Source organism: Podarcis vaucheri (genome assembly GCF_965113315.1).
Source record: "Podarcis vaucheri genome assembly, chromosome: 9".
NCBI classification, from domain to species: domain Eukaryota; kingdom Metazoa; phylum Chordata; class Lepidosauria; order Squamata; family Lacertidae; genus Podarcis; species Podarcis vaucheri.
The window spans coordinates 75,398,364-75,424,478 of NC_138767.1; the positions used below are offsets into that span (position 1 = coordinate 75,398,364).

The window sequence follows — 26,115 nt, forward strand, 5'->3', positions numbered from 1 at the left end:
GTTGGCTCCCATTTCACTCCACTTCTCTAACCAGCAAGAGCAACAGATGACGGTTGCCTGGCTTAGGTTTATATCTGAACTGGAGCTTGTGATTTGTTTTTCTTCAAACTGCATGCCCTCCAACATTTCTCCATTGAAATTAGGGACATCCTAAGGAAAAGTGGGACAATCTGGGATCAAATCAGAAACCGGGATGGCTTCTGTAAATCCAGGACTGTCCCTGGAAAGTAGGGACACTTGAAGGGTCTGAAACTGTCACGTTAAGCGATGGTTTGTTCATCGCTTACTAATCATAGTTTGTTTGGGTAAAACTACAGTACTTGGGGTAGATGTGACACTATGCTGTAGATCATGGTTTGTTGCTTCCACTGACGAGAGAAGGAGCAAAGTGGGAGCAAATCTCCACATTCATGGTGAACCATTAACTTGGCCAATTATGTATTTGTTATATTTGCCCCATAAATAGAAATGTGTGGCTTCATTCTTCCATACATGCATACTGAACACCCAAAGATTCCCCCCCTCAAAAAACCCGCACTTCTTTTTTTAAAAAAACCAAAAAAACAGATTTTTTGAGTGAGCTCTTTCCAGATCTTTCCAGTAATGTAGGCATTTGCTGAATGCCCACAAATGACATTTTGTTTTTGTTTTTAGATTCATGTCTCCCGGCTCCTGCTCCTTTATGAACTCCCAATGTACATAATGCTAGTGACATAGCCCCTTCATGGAATTCTTCTGGAGTCTGGAGCCGGAATGTAGGGTTTAGGTAAGTCCAGTTTAAAGAGAGGGGCGGTATTGTGTGGCATCTAAGCATTTAGAGTCCTATTAAAATTAAAATTTTTAAAAAACCACACAATATACTTTAGGGCTATTATGCTAAATTTGGTTTTTCCCCAAAAAAGAGAAAGAAGGAGCTGGAAGAGGTGGAACTTCCTTTGTCATTTAGAAAACAAATTACTTTTGTTGAGAGTTTCATTGAACCAACCAAAACCATAGGCAATACCCATAGAGGGGAGGATAACACTTAAAATATGTTTTTGTATGCAGAAAGGCACACTTACAAATATATGAAACTGGAAGGCCTTGAATAATTTACTGTTTGTACATAACATACATAATTTGAACATGGAGGACGTTTCTCTCTTTTTTTTATTTTACTTTTAAAAAAAAAATATTTATTAAATTTCCAACAAATTAAACACAACACTACAAAAAACCAAAAAAGAAAAACATACAATACAATACAATACAATACAATACAATACAATACAATACAAAATAAAAGAAACAAACAAAACAAGACAAGACAAAAACCATTTAAAACACAATCCAATTTCAACATCTTATCTTTCTTTCCCTTATTTCCTCGACCTCCTCACACCTCCCTTTTTGTATTCCACTTCTGTTAATTGTTTCAGCAATTCCTTTTCATCTTCCTCTGTTTTCTATCCTATAATTATCTTAACACATTCTAACCATATTTTCCCGTTAGGACGTTTCTCACTGGACCGAGCTGTTCTTTCATTTTGTCACTTCTATATTTTCCAGTTGTGGTAAGAATTCACATCTATACAACCTTGTTTGTTACCAAGGTGAGGAACAACCATCAACCACAGAACCAAGGAGACTAATTTGAGTCCAGCATCCAGGAGGCACCCAATGTTCACTATAACTATTGCAACAGGACAGAGCTCGCTCAATTCAACGTGCCAGTTGAGAAGGTCTGTCTTGAGGCACTTCAGAACAAAGGCTTATATAGTAGTTCAAACACAGCAAACAAGAGTCATAAAACATCTTCATGTACATCAGGAAAGGTTACAGGTCATGAAAAGCAAAGCACGCATGGCTCCATACTGGTACGTTCACCCCCACAATCACCTTGGAGCGATGAGGCCATTTGACCATTTTCAGTCTTGGATGTCTGGCATTACCCTAGCAACCTAACCATCAGTGGGAGGGAGGAACATCATAAAATCCTGGGTCTCAGATAGCTTCATGGATAGCTGATTAACACTCTGCCATTAAAATATCTTGCCATTTTTACCACTTTCATGGGTAGATAAGGAGAGATGGAATGCAGCGTAGGAAGGAGAAACTCACAAATGCAGAACACAAAAAAATCAAGCCTAATATATTATAAAAGGTTAAATGCAATTACATTGAAACATTATTAAAATAATAAAAATATACACCTGGGTTCACTAATTCTTATATCACAGTTCAGAAGCAAAAGTTCAGGTTTTTTTACTATTTTTCGTAACTTTAAGCCAGGATAATAGTCTGTCAAGCCCAAATAGTGCTTGAACATTGGTGAGAGAACTCACAGTTGTATAAAGCACAGTGGATCCGTCCTTCAGTTTGAGGTGCCAGTTCATATAACCAGGGTCTCCATTTGAACCCTGTATGGTTCGAAGCCTGCCTGCAACCCCGTGAATTTTTGTACCTGGATCTGTACCTGTATTTTAATTGATTGTCTGATCTTATGTTAATGTATTATACATTTGATGTTAGCCGCTCTGAGCCCAGCTTTGGCTGGGGAGGGCGGGATATAAGTAAAATTATTATTATTATTATTATTATTATTATTATTATTATTATTATCATTCACACTTTTTGCAGCAGAGAAGCTCTTTGTACTCATTTGATGATGATGATGATGATGATGATTTATTATTTATACCCCGCCCATCTGGCTGAGTTTCCCCAGCCACTTTGGGCGGCTCCCAGTCAAGTGTTAAAAACAATACAGTGGTGCCCCGCAAGACGAATGCCTCGCAAGACGGAAAACTCGCTAGACGAAAGAGTTTTCCGTTTTGGAGGTGCTTCACAAAATGAATTTCCAATGGGCTTGCTTCGCAAGACGACAATGTCTTGCGAGTTCCTGCTGGTTCCCCCCCTTTTTCTAAGCCGCTAATCAGCTGATCCGATCAGCAGATAAGCCGCTAAAAGCGCTAATCCGCTAATCCTTCAATGGGCTTGCTTCTCAAGACGAAAAAACCGCTAGACGAAGAGAATCACAGAACGGATTCTTTTCGTCTTGCGAGGCACCACTGTACAGCGTTAAATATTAAGAACTTCCCTGAATAGGGCTGCCTTCAGATGTCTTTTAAACATAGGATAGCTGCTTATTTCCTTCGCATCTGAAGGGAGGGCGTTCCACAGAGCAGGCACCACTACCGCAAAGGCTCTCTGCCCAGTTCCCTGTAGCCTCACTTCTCACAGTGAGGGAACTGCCAGAAGACCCTCGCAGCTGGACTTCAGTGTCTGGGCTGAACGATGGCCAGGGCCGAAATATGAAATCGTAGATTTTAGTGAGTCTAGTATGATGTAGGTGGATATCACCCATTATATTTGCCTTCTAGATTTTGATCATTTAGGAAATGTTCATGCCTTATGAATATTTCTCACATCAGTGAGGGTGTAGAAGATCAGCAAGGAGTGCAAGCCAAACAAACTCATGTGCGCGCACACACACACACCCCAAGCAAAATTGAAAGGGTAGTGGTGCTCTTGCCCATTTTCTTCCCAAAAGAGCTCTTAAAACTGCACCCCAGTAGTCCTGTTAAGCTCCTGCCACCAGAAAGCTGTTGAAATCAAGTGACAAGTGTCTGCTGGCTGGAAACTGCAGAGTCAAGCCAGGCTGGTCTGTCTTGGGAGAGACTGTTGCAAAAGCACTGCAGGTACAAACAAGCAGACAAACCGTATAGCACCAGGCTGAATTCTGACAGGCCAGGCCCATGGCACAGTGTCTTCGCTTCCTATCTAGGAAGATGATCCAAACTTATTCTCCTCCTCCTACTTGGGCTGGCTGTGGGCAGTGCAAAGTCCTACACGTCTTTCCTTCCCATCCACCTGCTGCCTCTTCTTCACCTTCCCCCAGGCCCCATTTTGCATTTCAGGGCTCACTCTAGATTTCTTTCTTAGGGTGCCTCCTTTTCTCCCCATCACTGCTCTTGGGGTTCTTTGGCATCTTCTTTTTTCTTGAGAGTATTTTCCCAGAGGAAAAAAACAAAAACCTTCTGCTTCTGTTGCAGCAACTGCACTGTATCAGCCCTCTGACCAGACATTCATAGTTCCATTTCCACAACTGCAGTGACGTGACATTCCAGCAGTTTTGCTCTTGCCCTATAGGGGGAACTAGCATGTGCAGTCAGTTTATATTATCAATACAGTGGTACCTCGGGTTAAGTACTTAATTCGTTCCGGAGGTCCGTACTTAACCTGAAACTGTTCTTAACCTGAAGCACCATTTTCGCTAATGGGGCCTCCTGCTGCTGCTGCTGCGCTGCCGGAGCACAATTTCTGTTCTCATCCTGAAGCAAAGTTCTTAACCTGAAGCACTATTTCTGGGTTAGTGGAGTCTGTAACCTGGAGCGTCTGTAACCTGAAGCGTATGTAACCCGAGGTACCTCTGTATATGGCATTTTCTGCTCCACAATTTAGTTCTTCAAGTTGAATTTAAAAACATTAATTGGTGGGCGCACAAATATTCTGCATCCTTTTAATGATGTGGCTTCAAACAGCATTCCGTGGAGCTCTAGTTTCTTAGAAGACTATCAGGGACTTCTCAGGGGGAAAAGCATCTCTGAATGACATTTATTGACCATTATCAGTGGTTCCCTGCAATGTACAACCCCAGAGGTTCTGGGTTGCACTGTTTTGTTCACACAGGTTAACGGTGGAATCTGATAGGTCTGGCCAGTGTTCCACATAAGGTGACTTTGTGCTTGAAGCAGAATTGTAAAACTCCTATAACACACAGGCATTCCATGGCCAGTCAGCAGCAAGGATACTTTGCAGATGTTGAAGGGAAAGCTACTTGGAAGTAGAAACTTTGAAAACAAAAATTGTAGCTAACTTTGTTTTGAATATCCTATTTGCATTTCGTGTTGGACACTGACATGTTGAGAGTATGCAGTAATTAGTGGAAAAATAAACTCTGTTACCTTTGTTTAAGAGGAACATAGCTGACAAAATTAAACTATCTTGGTTTATACTTCCTTGGTGTATTTTCTCTCTCTCTTTCTAGGTAGCTGATCGTTTGTTTTCATCTTTTGGTCAAGATATTTTGGATGCTCTTTACTGGACAGCTACAGAACCAAAGGAAAGAAAAAGGGCACACATAGGTGTGATTCCCCATTTTTTCATGGCGGTGCTGTACGTCTGTATCCTTTTGGGTCAGAATTGCAGTTCATTTTCATCTCTATGAATGCTAAAATAGTATTTAAAATGCATGGATTTGAGGACCATTACGTTTTATCTACAAACCTATTCAAAGTTCTGTGAAATTGTGTCAGAATCTTCATCTTAATTAATGTAAGAACTAAAACTGGGTTTTTTTAAAAAAGTAAATTAAGAACCTTCTATTGGGCAAGAATTAACTAAGGAGAACTCCTCATTCCAGCTGGACTGTACTTAAGCTGTCCACTTACCACAAACTATAGCCAAGAACAAACCTTGTTGCTATCCTGCCTTGTCCACATTGCATGTTTTCCAGTGTGGTGTAGTGGTTAAGAGTGGTAGACTTGTAATCTGGTGAACCAGGTTCGATTCCCTGCTCCTCCACATGCAGCTGCTGGGTGACCTTGGGCCAGTCACACTTCTCTGAAGTCTCTCAGCCCCACTCACCTCACAGAGTGTTTGTTGTGGGGGAGGAAGGGAAAGGAGATTGTTAGCCGCTTTGAGACTCCTGAAGGGGAGTGACAAAGCGGGATATCAAATCCAAATTCCTCCTCTTCCTCTTCTTCTTCTTCCTGCTAACCTTGCTTTTAATGCTTGCCCCTGGCCTGGCTTGCATTAACTCTTGGCTAAACCATGGCTAAACCAAGGAGCCAGTGTTCAGGTGCTGGGAGGGAAAATGGCAGCTACTTATTTCCTTCCCTGGTCCTGCTGCTGTTATGCTACCTAGAGCTGAGCCATGGTTGTGTTTATTGTTAAACCTAAACCCAGAGTTGTATTTTGTCTGGAGAAGAAAAACCAAAGTGGTTCGCTACATTACCAAATGGATAACAAATATTAGTAGGGCGTGCACACCCACGTCTCTCAGGGATAGTGGTAGCAAGGCAGTACAAGTAATTGTGGAAACTTCTCTTGGAATGCTTAAAAGCATGCAATGGACATAGTTAATATAACTGCATGTTTATCAGCAAGCTACTCGATAGTATAGCACAGGCATAGGCAAACCCGGCCCTCCAGCTGTTTTAGAACTACAACTCCCATCATCCCTAGCTAACAGGACCAGTGGTCAGGGATGATGGGAGTTGTAGTACCAAAACAGCTGGAGGGTGGGAAGACACAAGATCTACCCACCTTGGAAGACTGGCAGATGCAACTAATAGACTATATGGAGATGGCGGAAATGACTGGCAGAATCCGAGACCAGGGAGAGGAGTCGGTGGAGGAAGATTGGAAGAAATTTAAAATTTATTTGCAGAAATATTGTAAAATTTTTGAATGTTGAGGATATTGAAATGAATTGCAGGGGCTTTAGCAACAAAGTAAAATGTAAGATTGGATTAATAACAGATAAATTAATGGGATATAAATTTGCTGAATTAACTTTTAAAAAGGGATACAAGAACGGGAGATGTGAGGAAGTCGGGAAAATAAGTTAATTGAAGAGGAGAAATTAAGAAAGAGGGAATTTTTGTTTTTTGTTGTTATTATGTGTTTTTACCTTTTTTCCCTTTTTTGATGTGTTCAATGTCTGTATTTTTGTATTGTATTGTTCTTTGTGATTTTGTATTTTCTTTGTCTTTACATATTTTATTGAATGTCTTTTTATTGTGAAATCTTAATAAAATATTTATTTAAAAAAAACATCTGGAGGGCAGAGTTTGCCTATGCCTGGTATAGCACAATATTTAAAAGTCTGCTTTGGTTAATTGGTTAAAACTTAGCGTAATATATATATTGCAATTTAATATTTTCTTCTAAAAAGGATTTACCTTAACATATATGACTACAGTCTTGCATGCTATCCTGATAATGGTCCAAGCAACGACACTCAATGTAGCCTTCAACTCGCACAACAAGTCACTTCTTACTATCATGATGTCTAACAATGTAAGTGTTTTATAGATATATTTGCCTCACTGGCTTTGGCAACTATGATGTGTGACAGTACTTCTGTTAAATGATTTATATGTTCTCAGTCAACATATTTTGTAGAAAATGTTTTTTTTTAAAAAAAAAATAGAAGTATAAGAGTGTTACTTTCTTTAAATCGCAGTTTGTTGAAATTAAAGGAAGCGTTTTCAAGAAGTTTGAAAAGAATAATCTGTTTCAGATGTCAAACAGTGGTATGTACATATATGCGAGCTGCTAATTCAGGAGTGTGTGCTTCTAATACATTATATATCATGTAGCATGTGTGAAATCGGTGGTGGTATTTCATAAAATCCTGCGTGATCATAATTTGTGGTGTTCCTCTTCAAGTATGGCAAGGGGCTTGTTCACTACCCCGATCCGGGTTGAGATATGTTTTACTCTTGAACAGCGGTACTGAAAATAAAACCATGGGTGAGTTATGAAGTGGTGTACAATTTTAATCCTGTTTTGAGGTTTCACTATTTTTAATCAGGCTAATAAAGAAAGTTGGAACCAGACTAAGTTGTAATCAAGTCCCACAGAGCAGAATAATGAAGTTAGTCATGTTGACTATTGTTTCATACTGACTTTCATGAAACCCACTCATGAGTAACGTTCTTTGGCTCCCACCCTAATGAAGTAGCAGTTCTTTTATAGATATGTATTTATTTTGGTCTGGTTCACATATAAAATTAAGCCAAACCGTAGCCTAATGCAAATATATGGGCTCCTGGGGAAGAAGCTATGTCTGCTCCTGCGCTGACCTAAGCTATGGTTTGGTTTAGCATGTCATCCCAACCAGACTCGTGCTTTAACTCTGTGCAGACAAGTCATACATTGTGACCAAGGTTTGTCCACCTTACTTGGTTTTGAGATGAAATCCAGTCTTCAGTCCATGTACCCCACTGCTGTCTTCTAATTCTGTGCAGTGTAGGCGCATCACTTGCATGAATTCAATTAAACTCACTTGGCTCTGCCAGCCGCCTTCCTTTGCATTGGGGAGAGAGAAAGGAAGGGAAGGCAGTTAAGAGACACCCCCCTTTGCTAGCAGCCAGGTAAACTTTGACTATATTCAGTGTTGCTTATATGCTTTGCCTCTGGAGCGGAATCCCCAGGTGTGGTGCAGCTATACTATACTCAGATTTTATTATGTGTTAAATTCATAACACTGTTAAAAATACCAAAAATCTTTTGTCACTCTCTACATGTTTCAAGGGATGTGGGTGGCGCTGTGGGTTAAACCACAGAGCCCAGGACTTGCAGATCAGAAGGTCAGCGTTCGAATCCCCACGACGGGGTGAGCTCCCGTTGCTCTGTCCCTGCTCCTGCCAACCTAGCAGTTCGAAAGCACATCAAAGCAAGTAGATAAATAGGTACCGCTCCAGCAGGAAGGTAAACGGCGTTTCCGTGAGCTGCTCTGGTTCGCCAGAACTGGCTTAGTCATTCTGGCCACATGACCCGGAAGCTGTACGCCGGCTCCCTCGGCCAATAAAGTGAGATGAGTGCCGCAACCCCAGAGTCGGCCATCACTGGACCTAATGGTCAGTGGTCCCTTTACCTTTACCTTTTACATGTTTCAAACACTTAAACTTAAGTTCATTCCTGCCTCCTTAAACTAGAGGCCTGTGCGGAAGACCCATTGAATGCTGTGGGACTCACTTTCTGAGTAAATATGCATAGGATTGTACTGTGTGATTAGCAATGATTTTTCATTTTTTTCAGATGTTACATATAGCAGTAATTATTAAATCAAGCCAACTTATGATCCAGTATTGTAGAGCATCACTTTTGCCGTTCCCTGAGGAAGAATACAGTTGTATATTATTCCAGATGTGCATAGAACAAATGAACAATAAAGGCAACTTATTTTCCACGTTCGGATTGTTAGGTTGGATTTGATGAATCCATACATCAGTCGCGAACTTGTTCCATACTCTTGCACAGAGTGCAGCTTTTTATAAGTATTATTAATCCACTGCTAATTTTAGCCTCTGTATAAGAACTCTTCTGTAGAATGGTGATGCAAATTGCTATTTTTGTAGCCTTAAAAGTTTATTATTCTTTTTAGATATAAAGGAGAGATTCACCAACTATGTGCTGTTACTGATAGTTTGTCTAAGAAACATGGAACAGTTTTCATGGAATCCAGGTAAAGTCTATTTCCAGACAAGAAATATAGAATAAAAATTTGGAGACATTTTAGTTGTATTGACTGCCAGCAGCATAAACATAATTTGGCTGTACCTATTTTAATGCAAAAGTGGTTGACTTGATTAATTCTTCAGTATGTTATCTGTGTATTGTCACTGGATCTTATTATCATGTGTGTATGCTGTATTAATGATTTATCCAAGTGCTTTAATTCAGGTTAAAACATAATGCATAATGCTCTTGGTAACAGAGCAGGAGAGCACACTTGTTCTTTCACAGTGAGCCATGAACACTATAGTGTTACGTGCTAATGAGACTATAGAGGGTTTTCTGTGGGCTGAAGTTTTCTAATTTTTCAACAAAATAGTGTTATCTTCCTGCCTCATTCACACCAAAAGTTAGCACTCCAGAGCTCATTCTTTTGTATATACCCTGTCATGCCTAAGAAGGAGTGGCATTTGCTGGACGTCTGCAGGGACCTTATATTCTATAAATAATAATAATAATTAATAATTAATTTTTATTTGTACCCCGCCCTCCCTGGCCGGAGCCGGGCTCAGAGCGGCTAACATCATATAAATAATACAATATGCATAAAAACAAAGGATCGATTGATTAAAATGCATCCCAAAATTAATTCAAATAAATTAAAATTAAAGTTAAAACAGGACAGATGACAATCCTCAGGTTAAAATTGAAAGCGATTGATACTCACCAGGTCTTTCAGAAAGAAAGAAAAATGTTTCTACTGCTACTCTCTGGATGGATGTTAATATAGGCCTAACTCATTCCTCTACCAGCTTCTCCTGGATGATATCTGGCACATTCTGTTAGAAGGTTATCTGCAGGTATTTTTTTAAGAGAGCCTCACTGAAAAGATTTGCATCATTGACTCTTTTCTCTTCCTGTGGCTGCCTTTGATCACAAAGCCCTTCCAGAGAGCACTGGAAGCTTAGGCCCTGTTATTTTGGCACAGGAGTATTCATGCTTTCACTAAGACACACTGCTTTTGGCTATCCCCATGTTCATTTGGAAAACTCAGCAGTGGCCAGAGGATTGGAGAAGATCAGTATACATCCCAATCCTAAAGAAGGGCAGTGCCAAAGAATGCTCCAACTACTGCACAATTGCACTCATTTCACACGCTAGCAAGGTTATGCTTAAAATTCTACAAGGAAGGCTCAAGCAGTATGTGGACCGAGAACTCCCAGAAGTGCAAGCTGGATTTAGAAGAGGCAGAGGAACCAGAGACCAAATTGCTAACATGCGCTGCATTATGGAGAAAGCTAGAGAGTTCCAGAAAGACATCTACTTCTGCTTCATTGACTATGCAAAAGCCTTTGACTGTGTCGACCACAGCAAACTATGGCAAGTTCTTAAAGAAATGGGAGTGCCTGATCACCTCATCTGTCTCCTGAGAAATCTCTATGTGGGACAAGAAGCTACAGTTAGAACTGGATATGGAACAACTGATTGGTTCAAAATTGGGAAAGGAGTATGACAAGGCTGTATATTGTCTCCCTGCTTATTTAACTTATATGCAGAATTCATCGTGCGAAAGCCTGGGCTGGATGAATTCGAAGCCGGAATTAAGATTGCCGGAAGAAATATCAACAACCTCAGATATGCAGACGACACAACCTTGATGGCAGAAAGTGAGGAGGAATTAAAGAACCTTTTATTGAGGGTGAAAGGGGAGAGCGCAAAATATGGTCTGAAGCTCAACATCAAAAAAACGAAGATCATGGCCACTGGGCCCATCACCTCCTGGCAAATAGAAGGGGAAGAAATGAAGAAAACCCCAAGATGGTTGTTTCCAATGGAAGCGAAGGCACAGAAAAAACTCAATATGGAGGCCAAATGGCCGATATATTGGGAAATTCTGGGTCAAGATGGAGACAGAATAAAATTGCAGAGCTTTGAAAAATTGAAAAATAAAGTGCGAGATTGGTTTCATTATTATCAAATAATGGAGGCATATAATTTGGACAAAAAAGTTGGTTTCCAGGTGGAAAAATCAAAATTGGAAACAGAATTGTTAGAGTCTAAAATTAAGAATTTGTCAAAAATGTATAACTTGCTGTTGAAATGGAATACTCAGGATGAAACGGTGAAATCAGCAATGATTAAATGGGCACAAGATGTTGGACATAACATAATGATGGCTGACTGGGAACAGTTATGGATCACAGGTACGAAATTTACGGCATGTAATGCTTTAAGAGAAAACTTAATGAAAATGATTTATAGATGGTACATGACGCCAGTCAAGCTTGCAAAAATCTACCATTTGCCCGATAATAAATGTTGGAAATGTAACGAGACTGAAGGCACATTCTTTCACCTTTGGTGGACATGCCCAAGGATTAAGACATTCTGGGAGATGATTTATAACGAAATGAAAAAGGTACTTAAATATACCTTTCTGAAGAAACCAGAGGCCTTTCTCCTGGGCATGGTCGGCCAACTGGTGCCAAAGAAGGACAGAACTTTTTTTATGTATACTACAACAGCAGCAAGAATACTCATCGTGAAGTATTGGAAGACACAAGATTTACCCACCTGGGAAGAATGGCAGATGAAGTTGATGGACTATATGGAATTGGCGGAAATGACTGGCAGAATCCGAGACCAGGGAGAAGAGTCGGTGGAAGAAGATTGGAAAAAAATTAAAGATTATTTACAGAAATATTGTAAAATTAATGAATGTTAGAAAAATGTTGAAATGAAGTTACATGGCTTTAGTAGAAATGCTATAAGGAATTAAGTATAAATAGATTAATAGAGTATTAAAGGAAAAATAAGGTTAGAATGAGTTAAGATAATTATAGGATAGAAAACAGAGGTAGATAGAAAGTAATTGCTGAAATAATTAACAGAAGTGGAATACAAAAGGAGATGTGAGGAGGTCGAGGAAAGAAGTGAATGAAAGATGGGATAATGAAATTTGATTTATTTTATTGTTGCATTGTTTTGTTAGTTTAATGTATTGTATTGTATGTGTTTTTTCTTTTCTTTTAGTGTTTAAATTTTTGGGGAAAGTAATAAATATTATTTTTAAAAAAATAGAAGGGGAAGAAATGGAGGCAGTAAGAGATTTTACTTTCTTGGGCTCCATGATCACTGCAGATGGTGACAGCAGTCACGAAATTAAAAGACACCTGCTTCTTGGGAGAAAAGCAATGACAAACCTAGACAGCATCTTAAAAAGTAGAGACATCACCTTGCCAACAAAGATCCGTATAGTAAAAGCTATGGTTTTCCCAGTAGTGATGTATGGAAGTGAGAGCTGGACCATAAAGAAGGCTGATCGCCGAAGAATTGATGCTTTTGAATTATGGTGCTGGAGGAGACTCCCATGGACTGCAAGAAGATCAAACGTATCCATTCTTAAAGAAATCATCCCTGAGTGCTCCCTGGAAGGACAGATCGTGAAGCTGAGGCTCCAATACTTTGGCCACCTCATGAGAAGAGAAGACTCCCTGGAAAAGACCCTGATGTTGGGAAAGATGGAGGGCACAAGGAGAAGGGGACGACAGAGGATGAGATGGTTGGATGGTGTTCTTGAAGCTACCAGCATGAGTTTGATCAAACTGCGGGAGGCAGTGGAGGACAGAAGTGCCTGGCGTGCTCTGGTCCATGGGGTCACGAAGAGTCGGACACGGCTAAACAACAACAACAACATGTTCATTAAATTCTGCAGGATCCTGTTGAGAGAAGAAGAAGAAGAAACATCTTACTTGGTGAACACCTGTTATTCTCATAGATTCTAGCTATCCAGATCATAATTTAGGCCTTCTGTTACTAGGAAGTGGAACTTACCCCCAGTCATGAATGAGACTCTTATCTATGAGAAGAACAGAAATTAATCGCATGAGAATTTCTTAATTTGTACACACAACACTTTCTTCAGAAGAGTTACATTGGTGTGGATTATGGCCAAGTGTGTGATATTGTAGCTTGTGTGGTGCAGAAACCTCAGCAATTATTACCTTGGCATTTCCTAAGGTTTCTAACACGTAGACATTTACAGATTCAGGTTCTGACAGTTTGACCAAACAGTATGTACTCACCTTTTTCTATCATTGCTTTTTGTGACACATTTGTACATCTGACATTCACCCTGTCTTTACAGATCATCTTTGGGTATTGTTTCCAGATGTTTGTATGGTGATTGCATCAGAAATTGCAGTAGATATTGTAAAACATGCTTTTATAACAAAATTCAATGACATCACAGCTGATGTAAGTATATTGTTGAACCACTGTACATTTCAATTTGAAATTGGGTATGATGCGGTCTTAGCATGGATGCAGTATCTGTATGAAGAAGGCTCGTGTAGGGCTCATTAAACACCTCTTTTCTATTCAGGGTGGTAAATCAAGAATTGTGAGGAGGTGCAAAGGAGCCCTCCATATTGGTTAAGTAGGCATTGAAATGGCAAATATGCTTCACTTGTAAGCAACTGTAAAATGGTGCAAATTTCATAGATATGCTACCAGTATAATAATGTCATTACGCTCAGTTACTTGGAGTGCTGCGTTGCTGCACCTCAAATGGGTGTTGAAGGCCTGTAAAAGGTGCTGAAAAGAGTAAAAGGGGGGAAATGATCATGAGATTGGAGTGACTTCCCTATGAAAAAGGGTTCCAATGTCTGGAGCTTTTTAGTGCAGAAGGAATGTGAGCTCAGTTCAGATCTGATACACAAAACAAGTTCCTGGGCTTTAGAATTCTTTAATTCAAAGTGTATATCTTCTGCACCTAGCTCTGCTTGGTTGATCTTGGGGTTTTAGTAAAAAAAAGGAACAAACCCAAAATTACAAGATGAAAATGTGTTGCTGCTAACGCCACAAGCCTTGTCCATCTCATATTAGCCATTAAAATTGTGCTTTAGTTTCAAGGACATTATAAAGAATAAGAATAGAGGCAAACATTTTCCCTTCATTGCATTTGTGTGCGCATATGTGCATTTAGGAAGTGAGGTCAGATTTAGACAGGGTGGCTGGATTTGCAAAGTAGCAGCAGTATAGTGTGGAAGCACATTTAATAAATGCACTTAATAAGTTATATTGTGCCAAAGGCAGTTATACATGGCCTACTTTTGTATAATGAGTGCAGAAATAATGCAGTGAAAAATGGAAATGATAGCTCTAGCCTACTAGATTTATTATGGTACCCAGACCTGTGAGGTTTCTTATTAACACATAGATTTTATAAATAAATAATACTGATACTACGAAGAACCTGATTTCACACACACCCCATTTGAAGGGAATGGCCATTGCAAATGCTGAATCAGAATTCGGCTTAGTAGCCTGAAAGTAGACACATACCTTTTTAAAAAAAGCTTTTTCAGCTCCCGTCCAAGTAGATGTTCAGCTTTCCACCCACTTGTCGAGTTTTAATGTTCTTTGGAATAATATCAAAAAACAAGAGTTGCACCTTACTCCAGCTATATCTGCTTGGAGGTAAGATTGACTTATAAACAAGCAAGCCTAGAAATACTAGTTTTTATGAGAGAAACAATACTTAAGTGATTGCAGCAAAGCAGGTCAGTGATGTATAATTATAGACTCAATGTTTTATCTATTCATACTGAGCTTTTCTGGAACAAAACACTTAACTATCAGCCATATCTACAGCACACGGTTGGATATGGGCTTTTAAATGCTTTTGGAGCTCTTACATGGATACACTTGAATAGATGTTGCATCTTAGTACCTGCATCTTTTTCTATGCTTGATACTGCATATGGGTTGAGTAAACCCTGTGTACATAAGAATATCTACACGGCACTGCACTGATCCAACAGAATCTGCTTTTTCCTATCCCATATCATAGGAATCCAGTTGTTAAGCTTACTCTTCAATGATAAATGCGTATCTGAGAAACAGTATGGCAATGCTAAGTGTGCTAATCCGAAATTTATTTTTAATAATTACAGTACTCATTTTATTGCTCGTATTTACTTTGATCAGAATGAAAGGACTTGTGCTGCTCTGTTTTCAGGTCTACAGTGAATACAGAGCCAGTCTTGCATTTGACCTTGTTAGCAGTCGACAGAAAAATGTAAGTAGCAGAGTGAAAAATGCCTGTTCCTTACACTAAAGGACGTGCCTGGTTTTATTCCAGAAAATGGAATCCATCAGTTAATCAGAAATTGTGTTGGTCTCCAAGTGTTAGAAAAAGCTTACTTCACTCTTTGCACAGGGAATTAAAATGATGTGTACAAGTTTAATGTGATTCACTTGACATTTAGTTTTATATTAGTCTGTTTTCTTTTTTGCCATTCTATTTTAAAATATTGTTATTCACAATCTTCAGCATTCAAACTAAATAGGATGCTAGTACCTAACTATGCTGTGTTCCTGTCTCTATGTGAAGCTGAGCAAACTTCACAAACACATCAGCAGAGCATGTTCTCATGTTCAGATGTAGCAGTGTCGTTTGTTCAGCTCAATGGCAAGTGAGAAGTGGGAGAGGCTAGATGAGAACATGAATGTGAGTCAGGGCTGGCGATCAAAGGGATGTGTATAGTTCACTGAAGAATGGAGCAAATATGTGAGAGGTAAGGTAAAGGTAGAGGGACCTCTGATCATTAGGTCTAGTTGTGGCCGGCTCTGGGGTTGCGGCGCTCATCTCGCTTTATTGCCGAGGGAGCTGATGTACAGCTTCCGGGTCATGTGGCCAGCATGATTAAGCTGTTTCTGGTGAACCAGAGCAGCGCACGGAAACCCCGTTTACCTTCCCGCTGGAGCGGTACCTATTTATCAACTTGCACTTTGACGTGCTTTCTTTCTTTTTCTTTTTAAATATATTTTTATTAGTTTTACAAAAAATTTTAAAACAATACCAACATATAAAAAGACATACAAACATGTATAGTTTCATAGACAAATTTTCATGAAATTCGTTTCTCAGACTCCCCCATACCTCCCCTTTCTGCATCTCAATGTCCAAAGTTTTTCAGCAACTTCTAACAGTTCTGTCAAAGATATGTCTTACTGGTATTTCCCTCAATCTAATATTATCTCGCTGTAACCCTTTCATTCTCAAAGCCTTGACATTTTAACCTTCATCAAGTTTATAATAGTCCTTCAAGTAAATTTTAAATTTCTTCCAATCTTCTTCCGTCGTCTCCTTCCGCTGATCGCGGATTCTGCCGGTCATCTCCGCCAGTGTCATATAGTCCATCACTTTCATCTGCCATTCTTCCAAAGTGGGTAGATCTTGTGTCTTCCAATACTTTGCGATGAGTATTCTTGCTGCTGTCGTAGCATACATAAAGAAAATTCTATCCTTCTTTGACACCAATTGGCCGACAATGCCCAAGAGAAAGGCCTCTGGTTTCTTAGAGAAAGTACATTTAAGTACCTTTTTCATTTCATTATATATCATCTCCCAGAAAGCCTTAATCTTCGGGCACGTCCACCAAAGGTGATAAAACGTACCCTCAGTTTCTTTACATTTCCAGCACTTATTGTCAGGCAAATGGTAAATTTTTGCAAGCTTGACTGGGGTCATGTACCACCTGTAAATCATTTTCATAATATTTTCCTTTAAGGCATTACATGCCGTAAATTTTATCCCGGTGTTCCACAACCATTCCCAGTCAGCAAACATAATGTTATGACCAATATCCTGTGCCCACTTAATCATTGCTGATTTAACCATTTCATCCTGCGTATTCCACTTCAGCAGCAAATCATACATTCTTGACAAATTCTTAGTATTGGGTTCTAACAGTTCAGTTTCTAATTTTGATTTCTCCACCTGGAAGCCATTGACGTGCTTTCAAACTGCCAGGTTGGCAGGAGCAGGGACCGAGCAGCAGGAGCTCACCCTGTCATGGGGATTCGAACCGCCAACCTTCTGATCAGCAAGTCCTAGGCTCTGTGGTTCAACCCACAGCGCCACCCGCGTCCCGCATGTGACAGGTGAAGTCAGTGATAATTGAAAACAGAAAGTGCAGTGTCGAAGAAGCAAGCAGAAAAAGCCTGGTGAATGACTGAATGGTTTGGAGGCTGCAGAAGCAGCCGAAACTGGATGTGGGGAGTTGGGGGGGGGGGAGCTGTGTGCACTGTTGAATCTCATGATCAAACAGTAAGAATTTCACAGAAGAGAGAGCAGAAACAAAGCAGTTGTTGGTGAAGACGGGATCAAGAGGAGGTAAGGAAGAGAGGACAGAGGGCAAGTCAGCATAAAAGTTGAAATTGCTAAGGACCAAGTTCGGAGTTTTGTCGGAGAGGAAGAAAGGCAAGCCCGGCCTCAGCCTGTAATGAAGATTGAGTCATGGAATAGGGTGCTAAAGGAGTGTAACACAGAGATGCAAAGGGAGCAGATTTAAACAGAATTCATTTCAAAGGTAGAGGAAAAAGTGGGGTGGGGAAGTGGGCAATGGGTGGGACTGGCAAAATCTGGAAGGAGAGCAGTCATCTCCCCCCCCCCAACCTTCTGGACACAATGTGTAGGAGAATGAGATACCTGTGAGGGAAAGAGCAGCAACATTCGCTTTGTTCGAGTGTTGAAGCTGGGTTTCAGTGTTGGTAAGTAGATGGAAGAGCTAAGATGGGGACTGGGGAAGAGATAAATAGATGAGGTAGCTACCCTAATTTTAAAGGCAGTATCTGTAACTGCATGGTGATGGCTGCCACATTTCATATTTTCCTTAATGTTTATGACATTCAAGTCCTTTCTTTAGATAACGCAGCCGTAGTATGCCATTAAATGTCTTTGTAATCTGCTGATACAATATGTGATGGCTTGATCCTTCTTTATAGGTCAGTGAATTTAAATTGCATTAATTTTAATTGGATTCACACACACAAATATATTTGCCATTTTATGAGGCAAGTTTTAACAGTTTAAAATGTGATTTTGTTCTTTTTCAAATGGATGCTTCAGGGAAGGGTGATGCCAACGAAAATGTGTAGCCAGTCCCAGTGGAACTTGCTCTGTTATTTTTGTTTTCTACACATAATTTAAAAACTCAGGTTCAATTCTTTTCTCCTAGGCATACACAGATTACAGTGACTCCGTTTCCAGGAGAATGGGCTTTATTCCTCTCCCATTGGCTGTTCTAGTAAGTCATGTATTTCTTGTCATATTGCAAACTCCCTTGGTAAGTGGTGAAACTTTTACCAAGGGATGAAATATATTCCTAAACCCTTGAATTGCTATTTTTGAAGAGGGGTATTATGTAATGTAGCCCCAGAACATAGTTTCCTCAAGTACTGTGAGGTTAAAGCTTGCCTGAAAATGGTATATATTCTTATGTAGCTAGCTTTTAAAATTAAAATGTCTCTTTGGACTTTACTGTGAGAGCTTGGGTTTTGGTCATTCCAAGTTAAAAGCGTAATAAATGACGTGCTAAAATGATCCTGCAAAAATGTCCGAAAGGGGGAAAAATATTCTCTATAAAAAGCAACCAGCAGAAAGCCCCAGCAGCAGAGAGAGAGCAAAATTAACAAATGCCTGGGAGAAGAAACGGCTTGTAGCCTTGCACTGGAAAGAAGATGATGTTGGTGGCAGGCAAACTTTCTTGAGGAGAATACTCCACAAATGGAAGTCCACTTGTTACCAGCCTCCACATCTTTGCTGAAGGGGACACTCAGAGGAAGGCCTTTAATAACAAGGAGTCTACTGCTGGAAAACTGTTCTATAAGGTATTGGAGTCCCAAGCCATGTAAGGCTTCATAGGTCTAAACCAGCACTTAAAATTTGCTCCAGAAATTTATTGGAAGCCAGTACATATGTTCAATAACTAAGTTATGCACCACCTGTAGTTTCCAGCCAATCTTCAAAGGCAGCCTCAGGTGCCACACATTGCAGCAATCTAACCTTGACATTACCAGAGCAGAGACTAGATCAGGCATAGGCAAACTCGGCCCCCCAGATGTTTTGGCCTACAACTCCCATCATCCCTAGCTAACAGGACTAATGGTCAGGGATGATGGGAGTTGTAGTCTCAAAACATCTGGAGGGCCAGGTTTGCCTATGCCTGGACTAGATGCTAGATTATCCACACCTACATTGCTGGACCACCAGCCAAAGCTGGTAGAAGGCACTCAGAGCTGCTTGGACAGTATTGGTTCCAGAAGTATCCCTCAAGCTACAAACCTGGTCCTTCAAAGGAAGCATAATCCCTTTCCAGATTGGTTTATCATTATCACTTACCGTATTTTTCGCTCTATAAGACGCACCAGACCACAAGACTCACCTAGTTTTTGGAGGAGGAAAACAAGAAAAAAAAAAAAAAAAAAAATATTCTGAATCCCAGAAGCCAGGGACTTCCGGAGGCGGCGCGAAGCAAGCAATGGCGGTCCTCTTTGCGCTGCGAAGAGGGGCTCCGCAGAAAAGGGTCGTTCGCTGCGGCAAAGCGACGACCCACTAAGAAAAACCACGAGCAGAGTGAGCTCGTGGCCGTGGGATCCGGCGGGCACCTAGAGCGACCCCCAAAACGAAGAAGGGACCCCGTAAGGGGCTCCGGAAGCGCGGAGGGGAAGCGGTGCTGTGGATTCATCGCTCTTTCTGCGGGAGTGAAGCCGCGCGGCTGTTGCGGATGAGCGCCGACCTTTCTTCCTTTTACATTGGATTACAAACCAACTACTCGTGAGTAAGATTTACTCAAAATTGGATTACAAATTTATGAATTTGGCTGAAAGCGGGAGGCGAGAAAAAGGAAGTCCGTCTCCCGAGGATGCTAGTGATCAAAAGCAAAGATTTGACAAGCTGGAAGCAGTGCGGAGAGATTTTAAAGTGAGACATCATACGTTCGGAAAAGTCGGAAACTGAAGCAGGCAAGTTACTTTTATCTCCTTGCTATTTTCTGTACCTTATTTGGGGACTTTCTCCTCTGCTGGACTTTTTTAAATTCTAAAGACTTTAAAACCCCCAATCCCGGACTTGCAGTGGGACAAAAGGCTACTTTGCGGATACACTTATAAATTTGAAATGGACACTTAGAGGCATTACTGTTGGATACAATTAAACAACTGTACTTTGCACCTTTTAAGAAACTTATGGCAATATTGTGAGAGCTCTGCTAGAGGGAAAAGGTCTTTTCCAAGGATCATCGTTAATTTACTTAACTTAAGGAACTTTAATGGCGTCTGAAATTTTGTTTCTTCTTCCCTGAATTGCAACATTACTCCCTCTAGTGGAACTTGGGACTTACAATTTCCTGAGAACCAACTTTGCTTTGTCTTTCTGTGGTTAGATTGTTTACGCTTGCGCCTGCCTTTCTCATGAAACTTTTGACAGTCTGACCTTGAATCCAAAGACAGGTGTGGAATGAGCGACAGGGTAAAAACAAGAGCTGCGTCGAAGGCAGGGAAAGGCAAACTGACACAAACAACCCTGTTTTCTCAGGGACGTAGATCTTCAGTCCCTGCTGTTTTACAGACTGCACCCTCGCCAACAACACCAGCTGAAGAAGCTGAACAACCAATAGGTGAGGATATGGCATCTGGAGGATCTAACACTCTTTTAGAGGAAATGTTACAACAATTCGCAATTTTGAACAAAAAAGTGGATGATCAAACTGCAAAAATTGACTTAGCCACATCTTCAATTACCAAACTTTCGGAACAGGTGGCCAAGCATTCACAAGATATTGGAAACTTAAACGACGCAACATCTGAAAATCGAAAATTGGCGGAGGCTGCGATTGGAAAAGCAGAGGCTGCAGCCAAAGGAGTGGAGGAACTGAAAGGAGAGGTAAGACCGCTCCACAAACATATTACAGACCAGCAGGCCTACCTGTCTTTGGTGGAACTGCGAAACAGGGAAAATAACCTGAGATTACGCTCTATCCCAGAGATTGAGAAAGAGGATTTGACCGGCTTTTTAACGGCAGAATTTTCCAAATTCTGGGGTATAAACCAAGACACAGATTTCAAAATAACGACTGCATTTAGATTGGGAAGAGTCGTTGGGAAGGACAGGCCTAGAGACTGTTTGATTATTTTAAGGACTAAACAGGAGAGAGACAAGCTACTTGATCTACACTTCAATAAAGCACTTGTGATCCAGGATAGAAGAGCACAAATTTACAAAGATATCCCTAAACAATTACTGGATCTAAGAGCCAACTACACTGACCTAACTGGACTTTTGAGAGGTAACGAAATACCTTACAGGTGGGAGTTCCCACAAGGTGTCTTATTTAAATACAAAGGAAAGAAGATAAAAATCAAAACGAAAGAGGATTGCCAGAAGTTCCTACACGATCACGGAGAAGACCTACAGAAAGGAGCAGCTATTTGGCCACCACCAGAGTTAGGGAAAGAGTTACCACCTTCGGACTCGGACAAAAAAGAGGACACCCCACAAGAGTAACAACAGATTGATACAAGATGTCTCTGCAGCTGTATAGTTGGAACATTAATGGCGCGAATTCCCCAGAAAAACGCAAACGGATCTTCCATATCCTAAAGAAAGAGAATTTGGATATAATTTGTTTGCAAGAAACCCATGTGACAAGGGTACACAGGAAGGTGTTAACAAATAAAAGATTAGGCCAAGAATTCATCTCATCAGACAGAGTCAAGAAGAGAGGCGTGGTGATTTACGCCAAAGAGACTCTTTCACCGAAACTTTTGTTTAAAGATGAACAAGGAAGAATCCTGGCTATTGAGATTTCGACCCAAGGAGAGAAAATTTTGATATTAGGAATTTATGCACCAAACGAGGGGAAATCAGAATTTTATAAGAAGCTGCATGAGACATTATTGGACTATCTGGACTATTCTAACATCATTATGATGGGAGACATGAATGGGGTTGTCTCTACTTTTATGGATAAGTCACAGAACCAGAATTTGACTAAAGATGGAAGACTACCAAAAACTTTCTTTGAACTAACTGACAATATGGATTTAATTGACTCATGGAGGACGAGAAACCCCCTAGGTAAAGAAGGAACTTTCTTTTCTGAGGCCCACCTGTCATGGACAAGGATCGACCAAATTTGGACAACTAGAGGGCTGGCACCTAAGACCACAAAAATAGAAATCTGCCCAAAGACTTGCTCCGACCATAACGCTCTGAAAATGGAAATGAGATTTACTACTGCCGACTCCTTCAGATGGAAAATGAATGACAACCTGCTAAGAGATCAAGAGATTGTAAAGAAGGCCCAAAAAGCTTTAAAGGACTATTTTGAAATCAACTTGAACACCTCGGTGGAAAAAAGAACAATCTGGGACGCGAGCAAAGCTGTTATGAGAGGGTTTCTGATACAACAGAATACGATTAAGAAAAAACTCTGGAATGGTAAAAAGGACAAGATATTGGAGAAGATAAGAGACGGCGAGAAAAAATTAAGACTAAACCCAAAATCCAAAGAGACCTTAAGAGAAATTAAATTCCACCAGTCACAATATGCGCAACTGATTAACCAAGAAGTGGAATGGAGAATTAAACAAATGAAACAAAGATCATTTGAATCGGCGAATAAATGTGGGAAACTGCTAGCTTGGCAGTTGAAAAAGAGACAAAAATTAAACTACGTTACCAATCTAGAAGTTGAAGGAAAGAACATTCAGAAACCGGGAGAAATTAGAAAGTGTTTCCAGAAATACTTTAAAAAGCTGTATACACAAGGACCCGAGGATGTAACCGAGATAGAACAATTTTTGAAAGAAAATGGTCTTCCAGAAATATCTCAAGAGAAGAGATCAACCTTGAATTGTAAAATAACACAACAAGAAATCGAGGATGCCATTCAGAATATGCAGCTGGGCAAATCTCCAGGACCTGATGGACTTACCTCCAAGTATTATAGGACGTTAAAAGACTATTTGATACAACCACTAGAGGAGGTTTGTAACCAGATTATGGGGGGAGGGAAGGCACCAGATACGTGGAAAGAAGCATTCATCACATTGATACCTAAAGTGGAAACTGAAAAGACTCAACTCAAGAACTACCGTCCCATCTCACTCCTAAATGTGGATTATAAAATATTTGCGGATATTCTGGCCAACAGATTTAAAAAAGTATTAAATGAGATAATCCATAAAGACCAGGCCGGCTTTCTCCCAGGCAGACATTTGTTTGACAATACCAGGAACATTATTGATATCTTGGAACTTTTACAAACAAATATTAACACCAAAGCAGTATTGATCTTTATTGATGCGGAGAAGGCCTTCGATAACATTTCCTGGAAATTTATGAAGAAAAATTTGGAAGGGATGGGAGTGGGAAGGGGGTTTGAGAATGGAATAGAAGCAATCTATTCAGAACAAAAAGCTAAGTTGATAGTGAACAATGTGGTGACAGAAGAACTTCATATTGAAAAAGGAACACGACAGGGGTGCCCCCTATCCCCCTTATTGTTTATTTCAGTCCTGGAGGTTTTGCTGAACATGATAAGGGAGGATCGGCAGGTACAAGGAATACGGGTCGGAGCGAAACAATATAAACTGAAAGCATTTGCAGATGACCTGGTTTTAACACTACAGGAGCCAGAACCCAGTACAAAAAGAGTTTTAGAACTGATCCAGAAATTTGGTCGGGTGGCGGGTTTTAAGTTGAACAAGCAAAAAACTAAAGTCTTAGGGAAAAACTTGACGGCCATGGAAACAGAAGGGTTTCAGAAAGAGACAGAACTAAATATTGTTAAGAAAGTGAAATACCTGGGGGTCAATCTGTCTTCCAAGAATTTGAATCTATTTAAAGATAATTATGAGAAATGTTGGTTAGAAGTTAAAAAAGATTTAGAAATTTGGTCAAGACTGAAATTATCCTTGTTAGGCCGAATTGCAGCTATAAAGATGAACGTTTTGCCAAAGATGTTGTTTTTGTTTCAAGCCTTGCAGATTGTGGACAGAGTGGAATGCTTTGGAAAGTGGCAGAAGGACATTTCTAGGTTTGTCTGGCAGGGCAAAAAGCCCCGAATAAAGTTTAAGATATTAACTGATGCAAAAGAGAGAGGGGGGTTTGCCCTGCCGGACCTAAGGCTATACTATGAAGCGGCAGCCTTCTGCTGGATGAAAGATTGGATTCTATTAGAAAACACTGATGTCCTAGATCTGGAAGGCTTCAACAATTCGTTAGGTTGGCATGCGTATTTGTGGTATGACAAGGGTAAATCATATGGAATGTTTAAAAACCATATTGTCAGAAAAGCAATATATATGGTCTGGAAAAAATACAAAGACTTATTGGAAAGTAAAACTCCGAGGTGGATCTCACCAATAGAGGCCAAAGCTCGGAAAACAACCAATATGGAGGCTTATTGGCCGAAATATTGGGAAATAATAGAAAATATTGAAGGTAACTGGAGATTGCAGAGCTTTGAAAAACTAAAGGATAAGGTGCAAAATTGGCTGCATTATGCCCAAATTAATGAGGTTTTTAAGCTAGACAAAAAAACAGGTTTCCAGGTGGAAAAATCGAAACTTGAGACAGAGTTGCTTGAACCAAAGACCAAGTTATTATCGAGAATGTATAACTTGCTGCTTAAATGGAACACTCAAGATGAGACAGTTAAATCAGCAATGATAAAATGGGCTCAGGACATTGGTTATAATATTATGTCTGATGACTGGGAAAGGTTATGGACCACCGGTATGAAGTTTACTGCATGTAATGCTTTGAAAGAAAACATTATGAAAATGGTATACAGGTGGTACATGACCCCGGTTAAGCTAGCTAAGATTTACCATTTGTCCGATAACAAATGTTGGAAATGCAAGGAAGCTGAGGGAACATTCTTTCACCTCTGGTGGACCTGCCCAAGACTGAAGGCCTTCTGGGAAATGATCTATAATGAGTTAAAAAAGGTGTTTAAGTACACTTTTCCCAAGAAACCAGAGGCCTTCCTTCTGGGCATTGTCGGCCAGAAGGTGTCTAAAAAGGATAGAACTTTTTTTATGTACGCTACAACAGCAGCAAGAATTCTTATCGCTAAGCATTGGAAGACCCAAGATTTGCCCACACTGGAGGACTGGCACACGCAACTGATGAACTACATGGAATTAGCCGAGATGACTGCAAGGATTCGAGACTTGGGAGAAGAAGCAATGGAGGAGGACTGGAAAAAATTTAAAGACTATTTGCAAAAGTATTATAAGTTATATGAAACATAAGATGTCGTGTGATTGGGAATCTAGCCCCAGTAACAAAACTTAATTATTTATGAAATTTGACAAGATTTATGAAAGAATCAAGGTTTAAATGGGTAAAAAAGATATTATGGTATATTGCTCAGAGTATATATTGATCAAGAGATTTAAATTTAAACTGTAATTGAAAATAGAAAGAAACATATGAAATAAGGATATAATTTGCTGATAAATTTATTGTTAAGAAATGCATTCTGCGAGGGATGGGGGAAGTCCAATGGAAATTTGAAATGAGTTATCGAAATGGTCGTGTTTTTTTTTTCCTTTTTTTCTGGTCTTTTTTTTTCTTCTTACTTTTTTGATCTCTTTGTTATTTCTGTAAAAAATGTAATAAAAATTATTATAAAAAAAAAAAATGAATCCCAGAAGCCAGAACAGCAAGAGGGATTGCTACGCAGTGAAAGCAGCAATTCCTCTTGCTGTTCTGGCTTCTGGGATAGCTGCGCAGCCTGCATTCACTCCATAAGACGCACACACATTTCCCCTTACTTTTTAGGAGGGAAAAAGTAAGTCTTATAGAGCAAAAAATACGGTACATACTTACATTGTCAGAGGAACCACTCACCAACAATATATTTGTCTTGTCTGGACTGAGCTTCAAATTACTGACCCTCATCCAGTCCATTACCTTTGTCAGTACTGGTTCACCACATCAGCCACCACAACTGCTTGTGATGAAAGGAATAAATAGAGCTGTGTGGTCAACATATTGATGACAATACCTTCCTGCAGAGCCCCACC

The 26,115-nt window shown here is 40.1% G+C and overlaps 1 protein-coding gene across 3 annotated transcripts in view; it reads left to right on the top strand.

Moving 5' to 3' along the window:
• The window catches only part of TAPT1 (transmembrane anterior posterior transformation 1), a 73,733-nt gene that overhangs the window by 42,229 nt on the left and 5,389 nt on the right, over positions 1-26,115 (top strand). For all 3 annotated transcript variants that reach the window (XM_082237389.1, XM_082237387.1, XM_082237388.1), the window contains 7 exons: positions 5,030-5,165; positions 6,968-7,065; positions 7,232-7,301; positions 9,158-9,238; positions 13,376-13,485; positions 15,251-15,310; positions 18,255-18,323. In XM_082237389.1, the coding sequence (XP_082093515.1) occupies positions 5,030-5,165; positions 6,968-7,065; positions 7,232-7,301; positions 9,158-9,238; positions 13,376-13,485; positions 15,251-15,310; positions 18,255-18,323 (624 nt within the window). The remainder of the gene's footprint in view (positions 1-5,029; positions 5,166-6,967; positions 7,066-7,231; positions 7,302-9,157; positions 9,239-13,375; positions 13,486-15,250; positions 15,311-18,254; positions 18,324-26,115) is intronic.